At 47.9% G+C, this 14,737-nt stretch overlaps 1 protein-coding gene and 1 non-coding gene across 4 annotated transcripts in view; both read right to left on the reverse strand.

Annotated features, from left to right (window-relative positions):
• RPL37 (ribosomal protein L37) overlaps positions 1-14,737 on the reverse strand; it is a 263,271-nt gene that overhangs the window by 466 nt on the left and 248,068 nt on the right. For 2 of the 3 annotated variants that reach the window (XM_068250980.1, XM_068250983.1), the window contains exons 2-3: positions 10,828-10,964; positions 4,188-4,272 (exon numbers count right to left, since the gene is read on the reverse strand). In XM_068250980.1, coding sequence (XP_068107081.1) covers positions 4,188-4,272; positions 10,828-10,964 — 222 coding nt within the window. The remainder of the gene's footprint in view (positions 1-4,187; positions 4,273-10,827; positions 10,965-14,737) is intronic. The other variant, XM_068250970.1, reaches the window with a different exon arrangement.
• On the reverse strand, positions 11,041-11,117 carry LOC137532935 (small nucleolar RNA SNORD72). Its single transcript, XR_011024077.1, has one exon. It is a non-coding gene; the product is annotated as a small nucleolar RNA SNORD72 (small nucleolar RNA).

Consider the following 14,737-nt stretch of genomic DNA (forward strand, 5'->3'; position numbering starts at 1 on the left):
GGGGGCCACACTCAATGCGGCGCTTAAAGAGACACTAACGAGAAAAACGTCCCCTGGGGGGGGTACTCACCTCGAGAGGGGGAAGCCTCAGGATCCTACTGAGGATTCCCCCGTCCTCTTCTGTCCCACGGTGGTCTCGCTGCACCCCACCGAACAGCAGCCCAACAGACCCGACTGCCTGTTCAATATTTACCTTTCCAGGCTCCAGAGGAGGCGCTGTTTCGGCTCTTCTGACAGAGATGGGCGGAAATAGACTTGCGCCTGCACAGTAGAGCGGCCCGACAAAGATCAACTATTTCCGCCTTTCTCCGTGGGAAGAACAGATACTGCACCTGCTCTGGAGCCACGGAGGTAAATATTTACATCGCCACAGCTCCTGAAGGATTTTCGCCGCCACTGCGGGACCGAGGAGGACGGGGGACGCCTCAATAGGATCCGGAGGCTTCCCCCACCCGAGGCGAGTACCCCCCAGGGGACATTTTTTCGTTACAGATTTTCTTTAAGATCAGCGAAGGAAGGCTCAACAGGATCCTGAGGCTTCAGATCAGGGTCACTTTAAATCCATCCTGGTGGATCTGGTCTGCAGATAACTATCGGTAAACAAGGTGTGTAGGAGATCAGATATTTAACAATTTTTTGCACAGCGCATGCGGAGGCAGTAAATGGACTGCAAGCATTTTTCAGGTCTTTTGCAAGAGCTGATATTTTGCATGTGTGCAGCATCTACACTAATGCAGAAGACTTAAAAGGGAAGGTTCAGGGAGGGTGGGTTAAAAATCAAAATCAAATTCCACTTACCTGGGGCTTCCTCCAGCCCGTGGCAGGCAGGAGGTGCCCTTGCCGCCACTCCGCAGGCTCCCGGTGGTCTCCGGTGGCGTGCCCGACCTGGCCAGGCCGGCTGCCAGGTCGGGCTCTTCTGCGCTCCAAGGCCCGGAACTTCTGCGTCCCACGCCGGCGCTCTGACGTCATCGGACGTCCTCTGTGCTCTACTGCGCATGCGCAGTAGTTCTGGGCATGCGCAGTAGAGCCCGGAGGACGTCCGATGACGTCAGAGCGCCGGCGTGGGACGCAGAAGTTCCGGGCCTTGGAGCGCAGAAGAGCCCGACCTGGCAGCCGGCCTGGCCAGGTCGGGCGCGCCACCGGAGACCACCGGGAGCCTGCGGAGCGGCGGCGAGGGCACCTCCTGCCTGCCACGGGCTGGAGGAAGCCCCAGGTAAGTGGAATTTGATTTTTATTTTTAACCCACCCTCCCTGAACCTTCCCTTTAAAGAGACACTGAAGCGAAAAAAAAAATTATGATATGATTTGTATGTATAGCACAGCTAAGAAATAAAACATTAAGATCAGATACATCAGTGTAATTGTTTCCAGTACAGGAAGAGTTAAGAAACTCCAGTTATCTCTATGCAAAAAAGCCATTAATCTCTATGGAGAGGGCTGTTATCTGACTTTTATTATCTCAACTGTTAGTGAACAATTTTCTTTTTATCTGCTAGAGGAGAGGTCATTAGTTCACAGACTGCTCTGAAAGAATATTTTGAATGCAGAGTGTTGTGTAATCTGCACATATAGAAGAATGATGCAATGTTAGAAAACACACTATATACCTGAAAATAAAAATATGAGAATATTTTCTTTGCTGCTATTCTTCTAGTAATTATTCATAGTACACAACCAATTCATTATATCATTTTTTTTCGCTTCAGTGTCTCTTTAAAGAGAGTCTGAAGCGAGAATAAATCTCGCTTCAGACCTCATTGACAGCAGGGGCATGTGTGCCCCTGCTAAAAACGCCGATATCTTGCGGCTTAACGGGGGTCCCTTACCCCCCAAATCCCCTCCGTGCAGCGGGGATCTCTTCCGCATTGAGGCAGGGCTAACCGCCGCAGCCCTGCCTCACACGCGTCTATCAGACGCGTACCTCCGCCTCTCCCCCGCCCCTCTCAGTCTTCCTTCACTGAGAGGGGCGGGGGAGAGGCGGCGATGCGCCGCTGATAGACGCGCTGTGAGGCAGGGCTGCGGCTGTTAACCCTGCCTCTAGGAGGAGCAAAATCCATGACCAAGTTGGCCGTGGATTTTGCAAGGGGGGGGGGGGATTTGGGGGTGAAGGGACCCCCGTTTAGCCAGGGGATAGCGGCCTTTTAGCAGGGGCACACATGCCCCTGCTAACTATGAGCTCTGAAGTGAGAGTCTTTAATTCTTGTCTGCCAAAGATTTTTTCCTCACGTGTGTACCCAGCTTTAGAACCATACTGTCCTTCAAAGAGATTCCATATCTATTCCACATATCACACTCTAGTGCCACTTTAACGTACCAGTAATTTTCTGGGATTTGGGTGTTATATGGGCATAGGTTACAATACAAAGCTTGTTGTAGAGAGCTAAGGACAGCCCATTCCTTTCATAGCTACAGTCCTGCTGTTAGTAATTCAAAGCAACCACTGAAAGTCATGCTGAGCACACACTAGATTATGGTTGCCAAAAACAATTGTCTGATCATATCAAGCAACAATCTAGAGTCCTTAACCAAACAACTATTGAGGAGAAGTTAGACACGAAAGACATCCAGCAAAACAGTAGTCATGCAGGTGAGGTCGGGGAAGACCACTTTAATGTAATACTGGCCAGAAGTGTATGTGGTTTTAGATGTATATGTACCATGTACATTTTCACATTTGACCAGTGCGAATGTAGCCCAATGCGCCGTCTTTCTCCACATGTATATCCAATTAAATTCTCAGTACAGGCGCCACTCAAATTCCACATCATGTAGTCCTTAAGGGGCCCATACACCTAACGATTTTCCTGCCGATATACAGCAGATTCGATCACTGTGATCGAATCTGCTGTGAAATCGTCGCGCAAACGCTGACAGAACAATCGATTTCCGTCCAAAATCAATCATTCCTGGTCGAATGCCCAACGCAATACAGCGGAGATACATTACCTGGTACAGGTGCGACTCCCCCGGTCTCCGCTGTCTTCTTCACTCCGGGCTCCAGCTTCACTTAACTTCTTGTCCCAGCAGGAAGTTTAAACAGTAGAGCGCCCTCTACTGTTTAAACTTCCCCTGAACAGGAAGTTCAGTGAAGCCAGCCGGACCAGAGACCAGCGCGGAGAAGACAGCGGAGACCGGGGGAGTCGCGCCGGCCAGATCAGGTAATGTATAGCTGGCGGGCAGGCGGCAGCTCCACAGAATGTGATTGGTTTAATGCTGAAATCGATTCACAATCTGTTTGCAGTAAAGGCAGCCATACGATCCCTCTCTGATCAGATTCGATCAGAGAGGGATCTATCTGTTGGTCGAATCTGAAGGCAAATCGACCAGTGTATGGCTACCTTTACTCTCCTCTGCAACAATAAGCACACAATACGGATCCGGTGGTGGAGGGATGTAACTGGACATACAGCTCTGCAGGGGAGGGGGGGGGGGGGCACGTGCCAGGGGTAAAGGTGCAAAGTTAAAATGAAGCCAGGTGTGTTCAAATGTTCACATGCCTGCAGATAATGTTGAACATTTCATTTATTACTGTATATAGCTCGAAGGATTTTTTGCATTACTTGCAGAAGTGATACAGTATGGAATAATACTGCTGCATAACCCAGCTTGCAAATGTCAGTGCTTTGCTGCTAATAATTTGCCTAAGCTTAAACTTTCTGCATGCACTTTTATTGCTTGATGTGATGGACTAATATTGAGTTATGGAACTTTTCATTTAATGCCTGGTGTCATTCTAAAGGCCCATACTAAAGACGACATTGGCATAGATATGTGCACTGCTGAAAAGTTGAAGCAATTAAGGAGTTCCCAGTATCAAATGTGGTGTTTGTGGGGCTAAACTGGATGATCAGAGAGCCCTAGGAGGTCCTCACTAGGTGCTAGTTTTCCTACCCTCGGCTTATACTCGCATCAATCGCTTTTCTTGGGATTTGGGGCAAAAGTTGGGGGGGGGGGGGGGGGTCGGCCGGCTTATACTCGAGTATATACGGTATTCTTTTTTAATCATGGGATTGCATAAATGCACTTTATAACTAATCAGATATCCACTTATGTAATAAAATGATGAGTCACTAGGGGAAAAAAAATAAATAAATAAAAAGGTATTGTCTACTTGATCAAGTTACTCATCGTCAATATGTCTAATAAAGCCAGTCCACATATAATCAGCAGCCACTATGTAGACTTACCTGAACCTGCGGTACACAACCTTCAGATGTCTCATGCGGCCAGTGCCGGTGGTGTTTCGTCTCTTGGCCTTAGCACTCCAGTTGTCTAAACACAAACAATGAATTAGGTCAGCTATGTGCGCACAGCAAGCACGCAATGCATCCTGGCTTTAAAGTGGACCTCAACTCTTGCACAGCACAGTAGGAAAGCAAAAAGTAAAGCACCCTGTATTTAACTAGAGAGTTTAGCCAATCTAATTCCTCCTCATCTGTGTATAATCACAACTGTAATTTCATCTCTCAGCTGTGCCCCGGTAGAGCAGCTGATCTGTAAACACCAGATGTTAACCCTATGTCTGCTTCCATGAAAGCAGGAAGTAGACCCTGCAGATTAGTATCAGCTGTAACAAAAATGTTTTTCTGTAAAGGTTATTATGCTGTTGTGTATCTTTTAGAGAAGAGAGGAAATTCTGAGTTCAGGTCTGCTTTAAAGGACTAAAGAGGCCAAAATGGCTAAAAAAAGCCAAGTACCTGCAAGATGTTTAAATGCACGGAGGACGCCGCCCGCGCCCTCCGTGCAGTTCTGCCGGGTCCCCTTACTGAGATCGCCCCCCGTGCCGATCGCGACCCCACAGGCCGGGTCGGGCTCTCGTGCAGCTCTACGGCCAACCTGTGGCATGGATCAATGGGGTTGGCCGTAGAGCTGCGCAGCCGCAGCCGTGGCCAGAGGAAGCGGCCATATTGGGAGCGGCACGAAAGCCCGGGAAGGGGACCCGGCAGAACTGCACGGAGGGCGCGGACGGCGTCCTCCGTGCATTTACACATCTTGCAGGTACTTGGCTTTTTTAGCCATTTTGGCCTCGTAAGTCCTTTAAAAAGTAAGCCAATAAAAATAAGGGAAGAGTGCAGAGCAAATGGTTAGGCAACGTGCTCCACAGAAATGCATTTTAGCTAGGCAGGTTGGAGCAGTAGCTGGTTGGTTAGTCAAAAAATAAATAAATATGCATAGCGAAGCACCCAGTACCTCTGTACTGCTGTGACCCAGTCCCAATACTAACCCTCTCCCAGCATTCTAGTTTGAACCCAACAAGTTTATTTATTCCTGCTGTACTTGGCTCTCTATACTGTGTTACAATACAATAACATTTCTAAAGCGCTTTTCTCCAATAGGACTCAAAGCGCTTAGGCTCTCTCAGATTCAGTAATTAGTAGGATGAAGTATTCACACAACAAAAGTTATATTTCTGCAAATGCCAAACTGAACAGGTGGGTTTTCAGTCTAGATTTAAACACCTCTAGAGATGGAGCTGTCCTGATCTGTTGAGGTAAGGAGTTCCAAAACGTAGGGGCAGCATGACAGAAGACTCTGGGACCAACAGTTTCCAAGTGGACTCTGGGTATGACTAGATTATTAGAACCTATGGATCTGAGAATGCGGGGATTGCTACGCAGCTGCAACATTTCTTTCATGTATCCAGGGCCCAAATTATTCAGGGATTTAAATGTCAGTAGGCCGATCTTGAATAGAACCCTCCATTCTATAGGTAGCCAGTGAAGGGAGTGCAGGACTGGCGTTATGTGGCAGTGACTGGTTTGGTTGGTTAGCAGTCTGGCAGCAGTATTCTGTATCAGCTGTAGGCGGTACAAGTCCTTTTTTGGAAGGCCAGTGTAGAGAGCATTGCAGTAGTCCAGTCGGAAGGTAATAAAGGCATGAACTAAAGTTGGTAGATCTTCTGGGGGATGAGGTGCTTGATTTTTGCGATGTTCTTAAGGTGAAAATAGGATGATTTCACCACAGCAGAGATGTGAGTTCTGAAGTTTAAATCCCCATCAATTAGAACTCCCAGGCTACGCACATGATTAGAGCTGCGTAGATCCGTGCCTTCTATTCCCAGTGGTGAAGACTGCAGGTTAAGGTGTTTTGTTATCATGCTCTGCCCTCCGATCAGAAAGACTTCAGTTTTGTCTGCATTTAGTTTCAGCCAGTTGTCATTCATCCATTGCTGTAGTTCACGTAAGCAGGCGTTTATAGTTGGAGTTGGGTCTGTCACACCAGGCTTGAAGGAAAGCTATAGTTAAGTGTCGTCCGCATAACAGTGGAATGTCAGGCCATGGTTTTGGATTAGTTTTCCAAGCGGTAACATGTAAATTGTGAAAAGCAGAGGTGAGAGGATTGAGCCCTGGGGCACACCATACTTAAGTGGTATAGGGGTGGACAGGAAGGGCCCCATAGACACTTTTTGGGTTCTGCCACTCAAGGATTTGAACCACTGAAGAACTATGCCATCAATGCCGCAGTATTCCTGTAGCCTGTTTATCAAGATGTCATGGTCAACTGTGTCAAAGGCTGCAGAAAGGTCTAGCAGTATGAGGATCGAGCACTCTCCTCTGTCTCTTGCCATGAGCAGGTGGTTGCATATTTGGATGAGGGCGGTTTCAGTGCTGTGGTGTTTCCTGAAGCCAGACTGGAATGGGTCTTAACGGTTTTGTAGGATTTTGGATTCTAGCTGGAGATATACAGCTTTTTCTATTAGCTTACCCAGAAAGGGAAGGTTAGAGACAGGTCTGTAGCTGGTCATTGCATCATGGTCCAGGGAGGGTTCCATGTTCGATTTGCTTTCCGATCAATTTCCGTTAACTTTGATAGGAAATCGATCGGAAAGCAAATCAAACATGTTGGAAATAATCGACCTGACAGTAAATCGGCCAGAAAGTCTCATAGTGTTTACCCAGCATTAGACCACCTGTGACTGCTGACAGATTGGGTAGCTGCCGAGATAACCAGGTACACAGTAAAACGAGCCAGGTGAAGTGTAAAGTTAAAGATAGTCTGAAGCAAAATTTAAAAATCAGTTTTTAACCTCTTATTTAGTTTCAGGATCATTGCCAGACCTAAACGCTGCATTCCCACGTCCGAACGAGGGTTTAATCACCCCCAAATCCCCGGGGGAAAAACCGGGCAGCATTTCCTGGTAGAGGCTGAGCTTTCTGCAGTAGCTCTGCCTCTCCTCAATCCCCGCCCCTCAGTCTTCTTTCACTGAGAGGGGCGGGAGAGAGGCGGAGATCCGCGGTGGATTGACACAAATGGAGGCAGAGCTACAGCGCTAAGCTCTACCTAACTGGGCAGCAAAATCCACAACTTTGAAAGTCATGGCTTTTTGCCCTAGGATTTGAGGGTGATAAAAACCCTCGTTCGGCCACGGGAATGCAGCGATTTAGGTCTGGCAATGATCCTTAAACTAAATAAGAGGTAAAACCTGATTTTTAAAAAGAGGCTTCAGAGTCTCTTTAAGACCACTGGTTTGGAGTTTTACAAGTTGCATATTCATGCAAAACACAGAGGATAGCTCTAAGCTTCTATGCAAGAAGGTCACCAAATATTGCCATCAGGTGAAATGACTGCCTATTCCCATCAATATTCTGACCAGTAGTATCAAGTGCAGTAAAGAGTGCAACATAAGACAGCTTCCCCACTGAATTGAGAGGCCCTGCGTTACCTAGCCAACAGTGCCATCTACTGGCTGGAAAACTTAAAGCAGGAGGATTAGCCATACCATGCCAGGAAAAATACATACCGTATATACTCGCATATAAGCCGACCCGCCTATAAGCCGACCCCCCAACTTTTACCTGAAAAAACAGGGGCAAATGATTGACCCCCATATAAGCCGGGGGTAGGAAATGCTGGCCGCCTTATTCACCTAGTGTGTCCCAGTATAGCTACTAAAGTGCCCAGTATGGGTAGGTAGTGCCCCAGTATAGCTAGTATAGTGCTTAGTATAGTGCCCCAGTTTAGCTAGTATAGTGCCCCAGTTTAGCTAGTATAGTGCCCCAGTTTAGCTAGTATAGTGCCCCAGTTTAGCTAGTATAGTGCCCAGTATAGCGCTCAGTATAGCTAGTATAGCGCTCAGTATAGCTAGTATAGCGCTCAGTATAGCTAGTATAGCGCTCAGTATAGCTAGTATAGCGCTCAGTATAGCTAGTATAGCGCTCAGTATAGCTAGTATAGCGCTCAGTATAGCTAGTATAGCGCTCAGTATAGCTAGTATAGCGCTCAGTATAGCTAGTATAGCTAGTATAGCGCTCAGTATAGCTAGTATAGTGCTCAGTATAGCTAGTATAGTTGCCCAGTGTAGTGCCCTGCCCCGCACGCTCCCTCCCTCCGCGGCCGCCGCTGCTGCTAAATTACCTGCTTCAGCGGCCGCTTCCTAATCCGGGTTCCCCTCTTCATCCTGCGGACTCCGTAACTGTATCACAGCAGCGCGCCCGGCGCTGCTGCTGTGACGATGCAGGGGCCAGGAAAGAGCGGTTCCCCTGGTAACGGCGATGCGCCGTTACCAGGGGATCCGCTCTTTCCTGCCCCCTGCATCGTCACAGCAGCAGCGCCGGGCGCGCTGCTGTGATACAGTTACGGAGTCCGCAGGATGAAGAGGGGAACCCGGATTAGGAAGCGGCCGCTGAAGCAGGTAATTTAGCAGCAGCAGCGGCCGCGGAAGGGGCGAGCGAGCGGGGGGGCGCAGACCACCACCCACGACTTGCATACAAGCCGACCCCCAACTTTTGGCCCCCTTTTTGGGGGTCAAAAATTCGTCTTGTATGCGAGTATATACGGTATATAGGTAGATAAATACTTGATCTACTTACATAACCCGTATTGTACTGTCCACTTTTTTTTAAAGAGAAACTTCGACCAAGAATTGAACTTTATCCCAATCAGTAGCTGATACCCCCTTTTACATGAGAAATCTATTCCATTTCACAAACAGACCATCAGGGGGCGCTGTATGGCTGATATTGTGGTGAAACCCCTCCCACAAAGAAATTCTGAGTACGTACTCTTGGCAGTTTGTCTGTGAACCCTGTTGCATTGTGGGAAATAGCGGTTTACAGTTTCCAACTGCCAAAACAGCAAGCAGCAGCTACATCACTTGCCAGCAGAAAAAAGGTCACCATGTGATAAATGTCAATATAAATCAGGGATTTAAAATATTTTACAATGGGCAAACACTGACTAAATCATACATAATTATTGTAAAAATGAAGCACTTTATTACATTATTGTCACTGGAGTTCCTCTTTAAGTAATGCAGCCTGATTGGCTGAAGCCTCTTTCCGTCCTGTTTTTCACTCCCACACTTCTGTTCCTCTGGCCAATATTTCTCATGCTGACACAATGCACTTTCTATAATGAAGGGCGGGCAAATCAGGCAGAGGAGAGTAAGGGAGGAAATGACATCAGGATTGGCTTCAAAATAACCACAGTTAAAATGGGAAATGCTAAGAAGGATTTTCTTTTCTTTTTCTTTTTTTTTAACTGTAGAAAAAGCACTAAAGTCAAAAACACGGACATGCATAGGTTATGTAAGTAGAGCAAGTATTCATCTACTTATATATATGTGTGGGGTTTGTGTCTGAGATAGGATGACTGACAGCTCCTCTTTAAACCTAAAATATTTCTTTCCTGCAGTAAATGATGCCAATGAGGTGCGCAGTGGGTGACAGCAGCAGTAAGATCCACTGTTTCGAAGCGGCATAAGAGCAGCCGCTGTAAAGATCCGCAGTGTTGCCCCTTTGATCATGTCCGGTCACCGGCATCAGCCCCGCAGCAGCGCGCGATCCCCGGCCGGTGGTTCCAAGTGGAATAGGAGCAGCCGCTGTGATTATCCTCACCGCTGGCCCTTTCATCTTCCTCTTTGATCATTTGAGGCATCAGCACGATCCCGACTGACACCTGCATCTTCAGCCACTATAGCGGCAGATTCCTCAGGGGCTTCCGTACTGCCTAGTTCACTGGCGCCCTCTCATGTCCTGCGGAGTACGTGCGCCGGGGTCATGGGGTGACGCAAGTGAACTAGGCAGTACAGAAGCCCCTGAGGTATCTGCCGCTATAGTGGCTGAAGATGCAGGTGTCAGTCGGGATCGTGCTGATGCCTCACATGATCAGAGGAAGATGAAAGGGCCAGCGGTGAGGATAATTACAGCAGCTGCTCCTATCCCACTTGGAACCACCGGCCGGGGATCGCACGCTGCTGCGGGGCTGATGCCGGTGACCGGGCATGATCAAAGAAGATCAAAGGGCCACATTGCGGATCATTATCGCGGCTATTGCCGCTTGGAACCTTCTTGGATTACACTGCTGCTGCCGCCCCACTGCGCGCCTCATTGGGATTATTTACTGTCTGGACCCCCAAACCGCACCCACCTACTGCCACCCAGGCTAGTGAGATATCCAGCAATATAACTTGTAGGTAGTTACTGTAGCTGGGAGGGGAAGGGGGTTTTATGTAGTGTAGCTGGGATTGGAGGTGGGGGAGCAGGGGTTAGTGTAGTGTAGATGGCCTGGGGGGGGGAGGGGGGCAGCAGGGGAAGTGAAGTGTAGTATAGTTTGTGGGGGTAGCAAGGGTTAGTGTAGCTTGGTAGTGTAGGAAGGGTTAGTGTAGCTTGGTAGTGTAGGGTCATCTTGGCTGGAGGAAATGTCCATTAGACACTCCTGGACCATGGATGCACCTAGGTTTAGTATATATTTTTTTTTCTTCCTGGTTTTTGCCCTTTAAACCTAGGTGTGTCTTATAGTCCGGAGCGTCTTATAGGTCGAAAAATAAAGTAAGTTTCCTCCCTTCCCAAAAACAAACCACCCCAAACACAATTTTGAGACACTTACACTTTCTCTTGCGCTTAGCTGGGTATCCACACTTGCCGCAGGTGGACTTCTGTAAATGGTAGGCTTTGGAGCCACACCGGCGGCACAGAGTGTGCGTCTTATTGCGACGCTTTCCGAATGACGATGTCCCCTTCGTCTGAAAACAACAATGCAAACAAACTTAGAAACGCAAAAAAAAAAAAAACCCAAGCATTTTATTTACTGCATAAGCTGCATTTATCTCAGTGAGAAAGCAAAATCACAGGATGTCATTTGTTCAGACATTTATTTTTGTACATCATTGATAAATGCAAGGCTGCTGGCTAGTGACAAAAAAAAAATCTGCTGAATACAATTTCATATATTGTAAAGGAAGCCTCAACTAAGATGAATAAGGAAGGTTACTTCTAATTGAAAATGCTAGTTTCCTGGCAGATATGCTGATGATCAATGAGGTACAAATATTCCAAGTTTACATGCAGCTTGGAACTGACCCAAACAAAAAGTGGGTGCAGAGTTTGGCTCATTTGCAAGCTGCATGAGATTTGCATGCAAACCCAGAATATTTGTAGGTTACTGATCATACCAGTGTATGTAGAGATGAGCGTAATGACCTAATTACGATTTTGCGAAATTTCGCGTAATTAGTGTAATTACGATTATGGCCGTAAGTACATAATCGTAATGAAGAAGGATTTCGCGAAATTTCGCGTAAGCGTAATTTTCGCATTACAGTCGTACCATGCCGTAATTTCGCATTAAACGCTACCGTAATTTCGCGTTAAACCGTAACGCTCCGTATAATATAAAAAAGCCGCCGACTTTAAGGGTTAATAGCAAAGCCCCCTTAAATGCTAAGAGCCTCAAATTTGGAGAATATATTAACCTTTTCGGGACCACGTGCATGAGATCCTACGCCGCACTTGTGGCTGTTCTAGCCTGATGCGGCGTAGGATCTACGCCGGCCCGAAATTTCCGCTCCCGACGCGATCGTGCGCACCCGGAGGGGGAGATCAAGCTGTCATATGACAGCCGACATCTCCCCCGAGTGATCAGCAGCCATCGCGTATGGCTGCTGATCACACGATCACTACGATCGCCGTCGGATCGTAGTGATCTGTTTGACAGCTGCGGCGGCAGGGGGGGAAAGAAGAGGATCCACTCACCTCCCTGCCGTTCCAGCGACGATCGGCGCCCCCCTCCGCTCTGGCCGGCATCTCCGCTTCATCTGACGTCAGCGCCGGGTCCCGGCTTGATGACGTCATCAAGCCGCGACCTGGAACTGCTCGTCAGATGAAGCGGAGATGCCGGCCGGAGAAGAGGGTCCCGTGCGGCTCATCGCTGGAGCCTGGAAGGTAAGTGAAGGCTGCTGGCAGAAGGGGGGGCCCAGGCCACCAAGGGGGGACACAATGCCCGGCAGCCACACACGGGATCCGGCCGCCTGACCCCCCCAAACGCGCGCACCCCCTTCCCGCCAAAAATGCCTGGTCCTTAAGGGGGGGTAGGTGGCCGGTCCCGAAAAGGTTAAGGAGATCAGGAGGAATAAGAGGAAACATTTTTTTTTCAAAAAGACCTTATAGTTTTTGAGAAAATCGATGTTAAAGTTTCAAAGGAAAAATGTAAACATTTAAAAACCCGCCGACTTTAACGGTTAATAGCAAAGCCTGCTTAAAGTTTAGGAACACCAAATTCCCAGGGTATATTAAGGGGATCAGTGGGAATAAGAGGAAAAATTTTTTTTCAAAAAGACCTTATAGTTTTTGAGAAAATCGATTTTTAAGTTTCAAGGGCGAAAATGTCTTTTAAATGCGGAAAATGTCAGTTTTTTTTGCACAGGTAACAATAGTGTATTATTTTCATACATTCCCCCAAGTGGGAAGAGTTTTACTTACTTCAATCTGAGTGTGGGAAATATAAAAAAAAAAACGACGTGGGGTCTCCCCTCCCAGACCTCTTTAACCCCTTGTCCCCCATGCAGGCTGGGATAGCCAGAATGCGGAGCACCGGCCGCGTGGGGCTCCGCACCCTGACTATACCAGCCCGCATGGTCCATGGATTGGGGGGTCTCGGAAGGGGAGGGGCAGCCAAGCTTTCCCCTCCCCCTCCGAGCCCTTGTCCAATCCAAGGACAAGGGGCTCTTCTCCACCTCCGATGGGCGGTGGAGGTGGAGGCCGCGATTTCCTGGGGGGGGGGAGGTTCATGGTGGAATCTGGGAGTCCCCTTTAAAAAGGGGTCCCCCAGATGCCCACCCCCCCTCCCAGGAGAAATGAGTATAGAGGTACTTGTACCCCATACCCATTTCCTATAAGAGTTAAAAGTAAATAAACACACAAACACATAGAAAAAGTATTTTAATTGAACAAAAAACATAACCACGAAAAAAGTCCTTTAATATTCTTAATTAACCATTAATACTTACCTGTCCCTTTAAATAAATGATCCCACGCAATATCCTCGGAAATGTTCTATCAGTTACAATGTAACAAAGTTATTACAATGTAACAACTTTGTTACATTGTAACTACGCCGCACCCGACGTCACTCACCGCCGCCGCCGCGTCTGCGCTGCAGGACCCGACAGAGCTCTGAGCTATAGCTCAGAGCTCTCGAAAGCATCTTTGTATTTGGGCTCCAAGGAGCCCCATTGGTCCTTAGCAGACCAATGGGGTTCCTTCTGATTTGAAGGAACCCCATTGGTCTGCTAAGGACCAATGGGGCTCCTTGGAGCCCAAATACAAAGATGCTTTAGAGAGCTCTGAGCTATATAGCTCAGAGCTCTGTCGGGTCCGTGCAGGACGCTAAGTCCCCGCCGGCTCCGCTGCCCTCCCCGCCTCTCCCACATGTCACCCACATGTGGGTGACAGATGTGGGCGGGGTGGACAGCGGGAGCTGCGGGGACTTAGCGTCCTGCACGGACGCGTATGCGGCGGCTGAGCAGCGAGTGGCGTCGGGTGCGGCGTAGTTACAATGTAACAAAGTTGTTACATTGTAATAACTTTGTTACATTGTAACTGATAGAACATTTCCGAGGATATTGCGAGGGATCATTTATTTAAAGGGACAGGTAAGTATTAATGGTTAATTAAGAATATTAAAGGACTTTTTTCGTGGTTATGTTTTTTGTTCAATTAAAATACTTTTTCTAAGTGTCTGTGTGTTTATTTACTTTAACTCTTAAAGGAAATGGGTATGGGGTACAAGTACCTCTATACTCATTTCTCCTGGGAGGGGGGGTGGGCATCTGGGGGACCCCTTTTTAAAGGGGACTCCCAGATTCCACCATGAACCTCCCCCCCAGGAAATCGCGGCCTCCACCTCCACCGCCCATCGGAGGTGGAGAAGAGCCCCTTGTCCTTGGATTGGACAAGGGCTCGGAGGGGGAGGGGAAAGCTTGGCTGCCCCTCCCCTTCCGAGACCCCCCAATCCATGGACCATGCGGGCTGGTATAGTCAGGGTGCGGAGCCCCACGCGGCCGGTGCTCCGCATTCTGGCTATCCCAGCCTGCATGGGGGACAAGGGGTTAAAGAGGTCTGGGAGGGGGGACCCCACGTCGTTTTTTTTTTATATTTCCCACACTCAGAACGAAGTAAGTAAAACTCTTCCCACTTGGGGGAATCTATGAAAATAATACACTATTGTTACCTGTGCAAAAAAACCTGACATTTTCCGCATTTAAAAGACATTTTCGCCCTTGAAACTTAAAAATCGATTTTCTCAAAAACTATAAGGTCTTTTTGAAAAAAAATTTTTTCCTCTTATTCCCACTGATCCCCTTAATATACCCTGGGAATTTGGTGTTCCTAAACTTTAAGCAGGCTTTGCTATTAACCGTTAAAGTCGGCGGGTTTTTAAATGTTTACATTTTTCCTTTGAAACTTTAACATCGATTTTCTCAAAAACTATAAGGTCTTTTTGAAAAAAAAAATTTTCC

The sequence above is a fragment of the Hyperolius riggenbachi genome, chromosome 1, assembly GCF_040937935.1.
Source record: "Hyperolius riggenbachi isolate aHypRig1 chromosome 1, aHypRig1.pri, whole genome shotgun sequence".
Lineage (NCBI taxonomy): Eukaryota > Metazoa > Chordata > Amphibia > Anura > Hyperoliidae > Hyperolius > Hyperolius riggenbachi.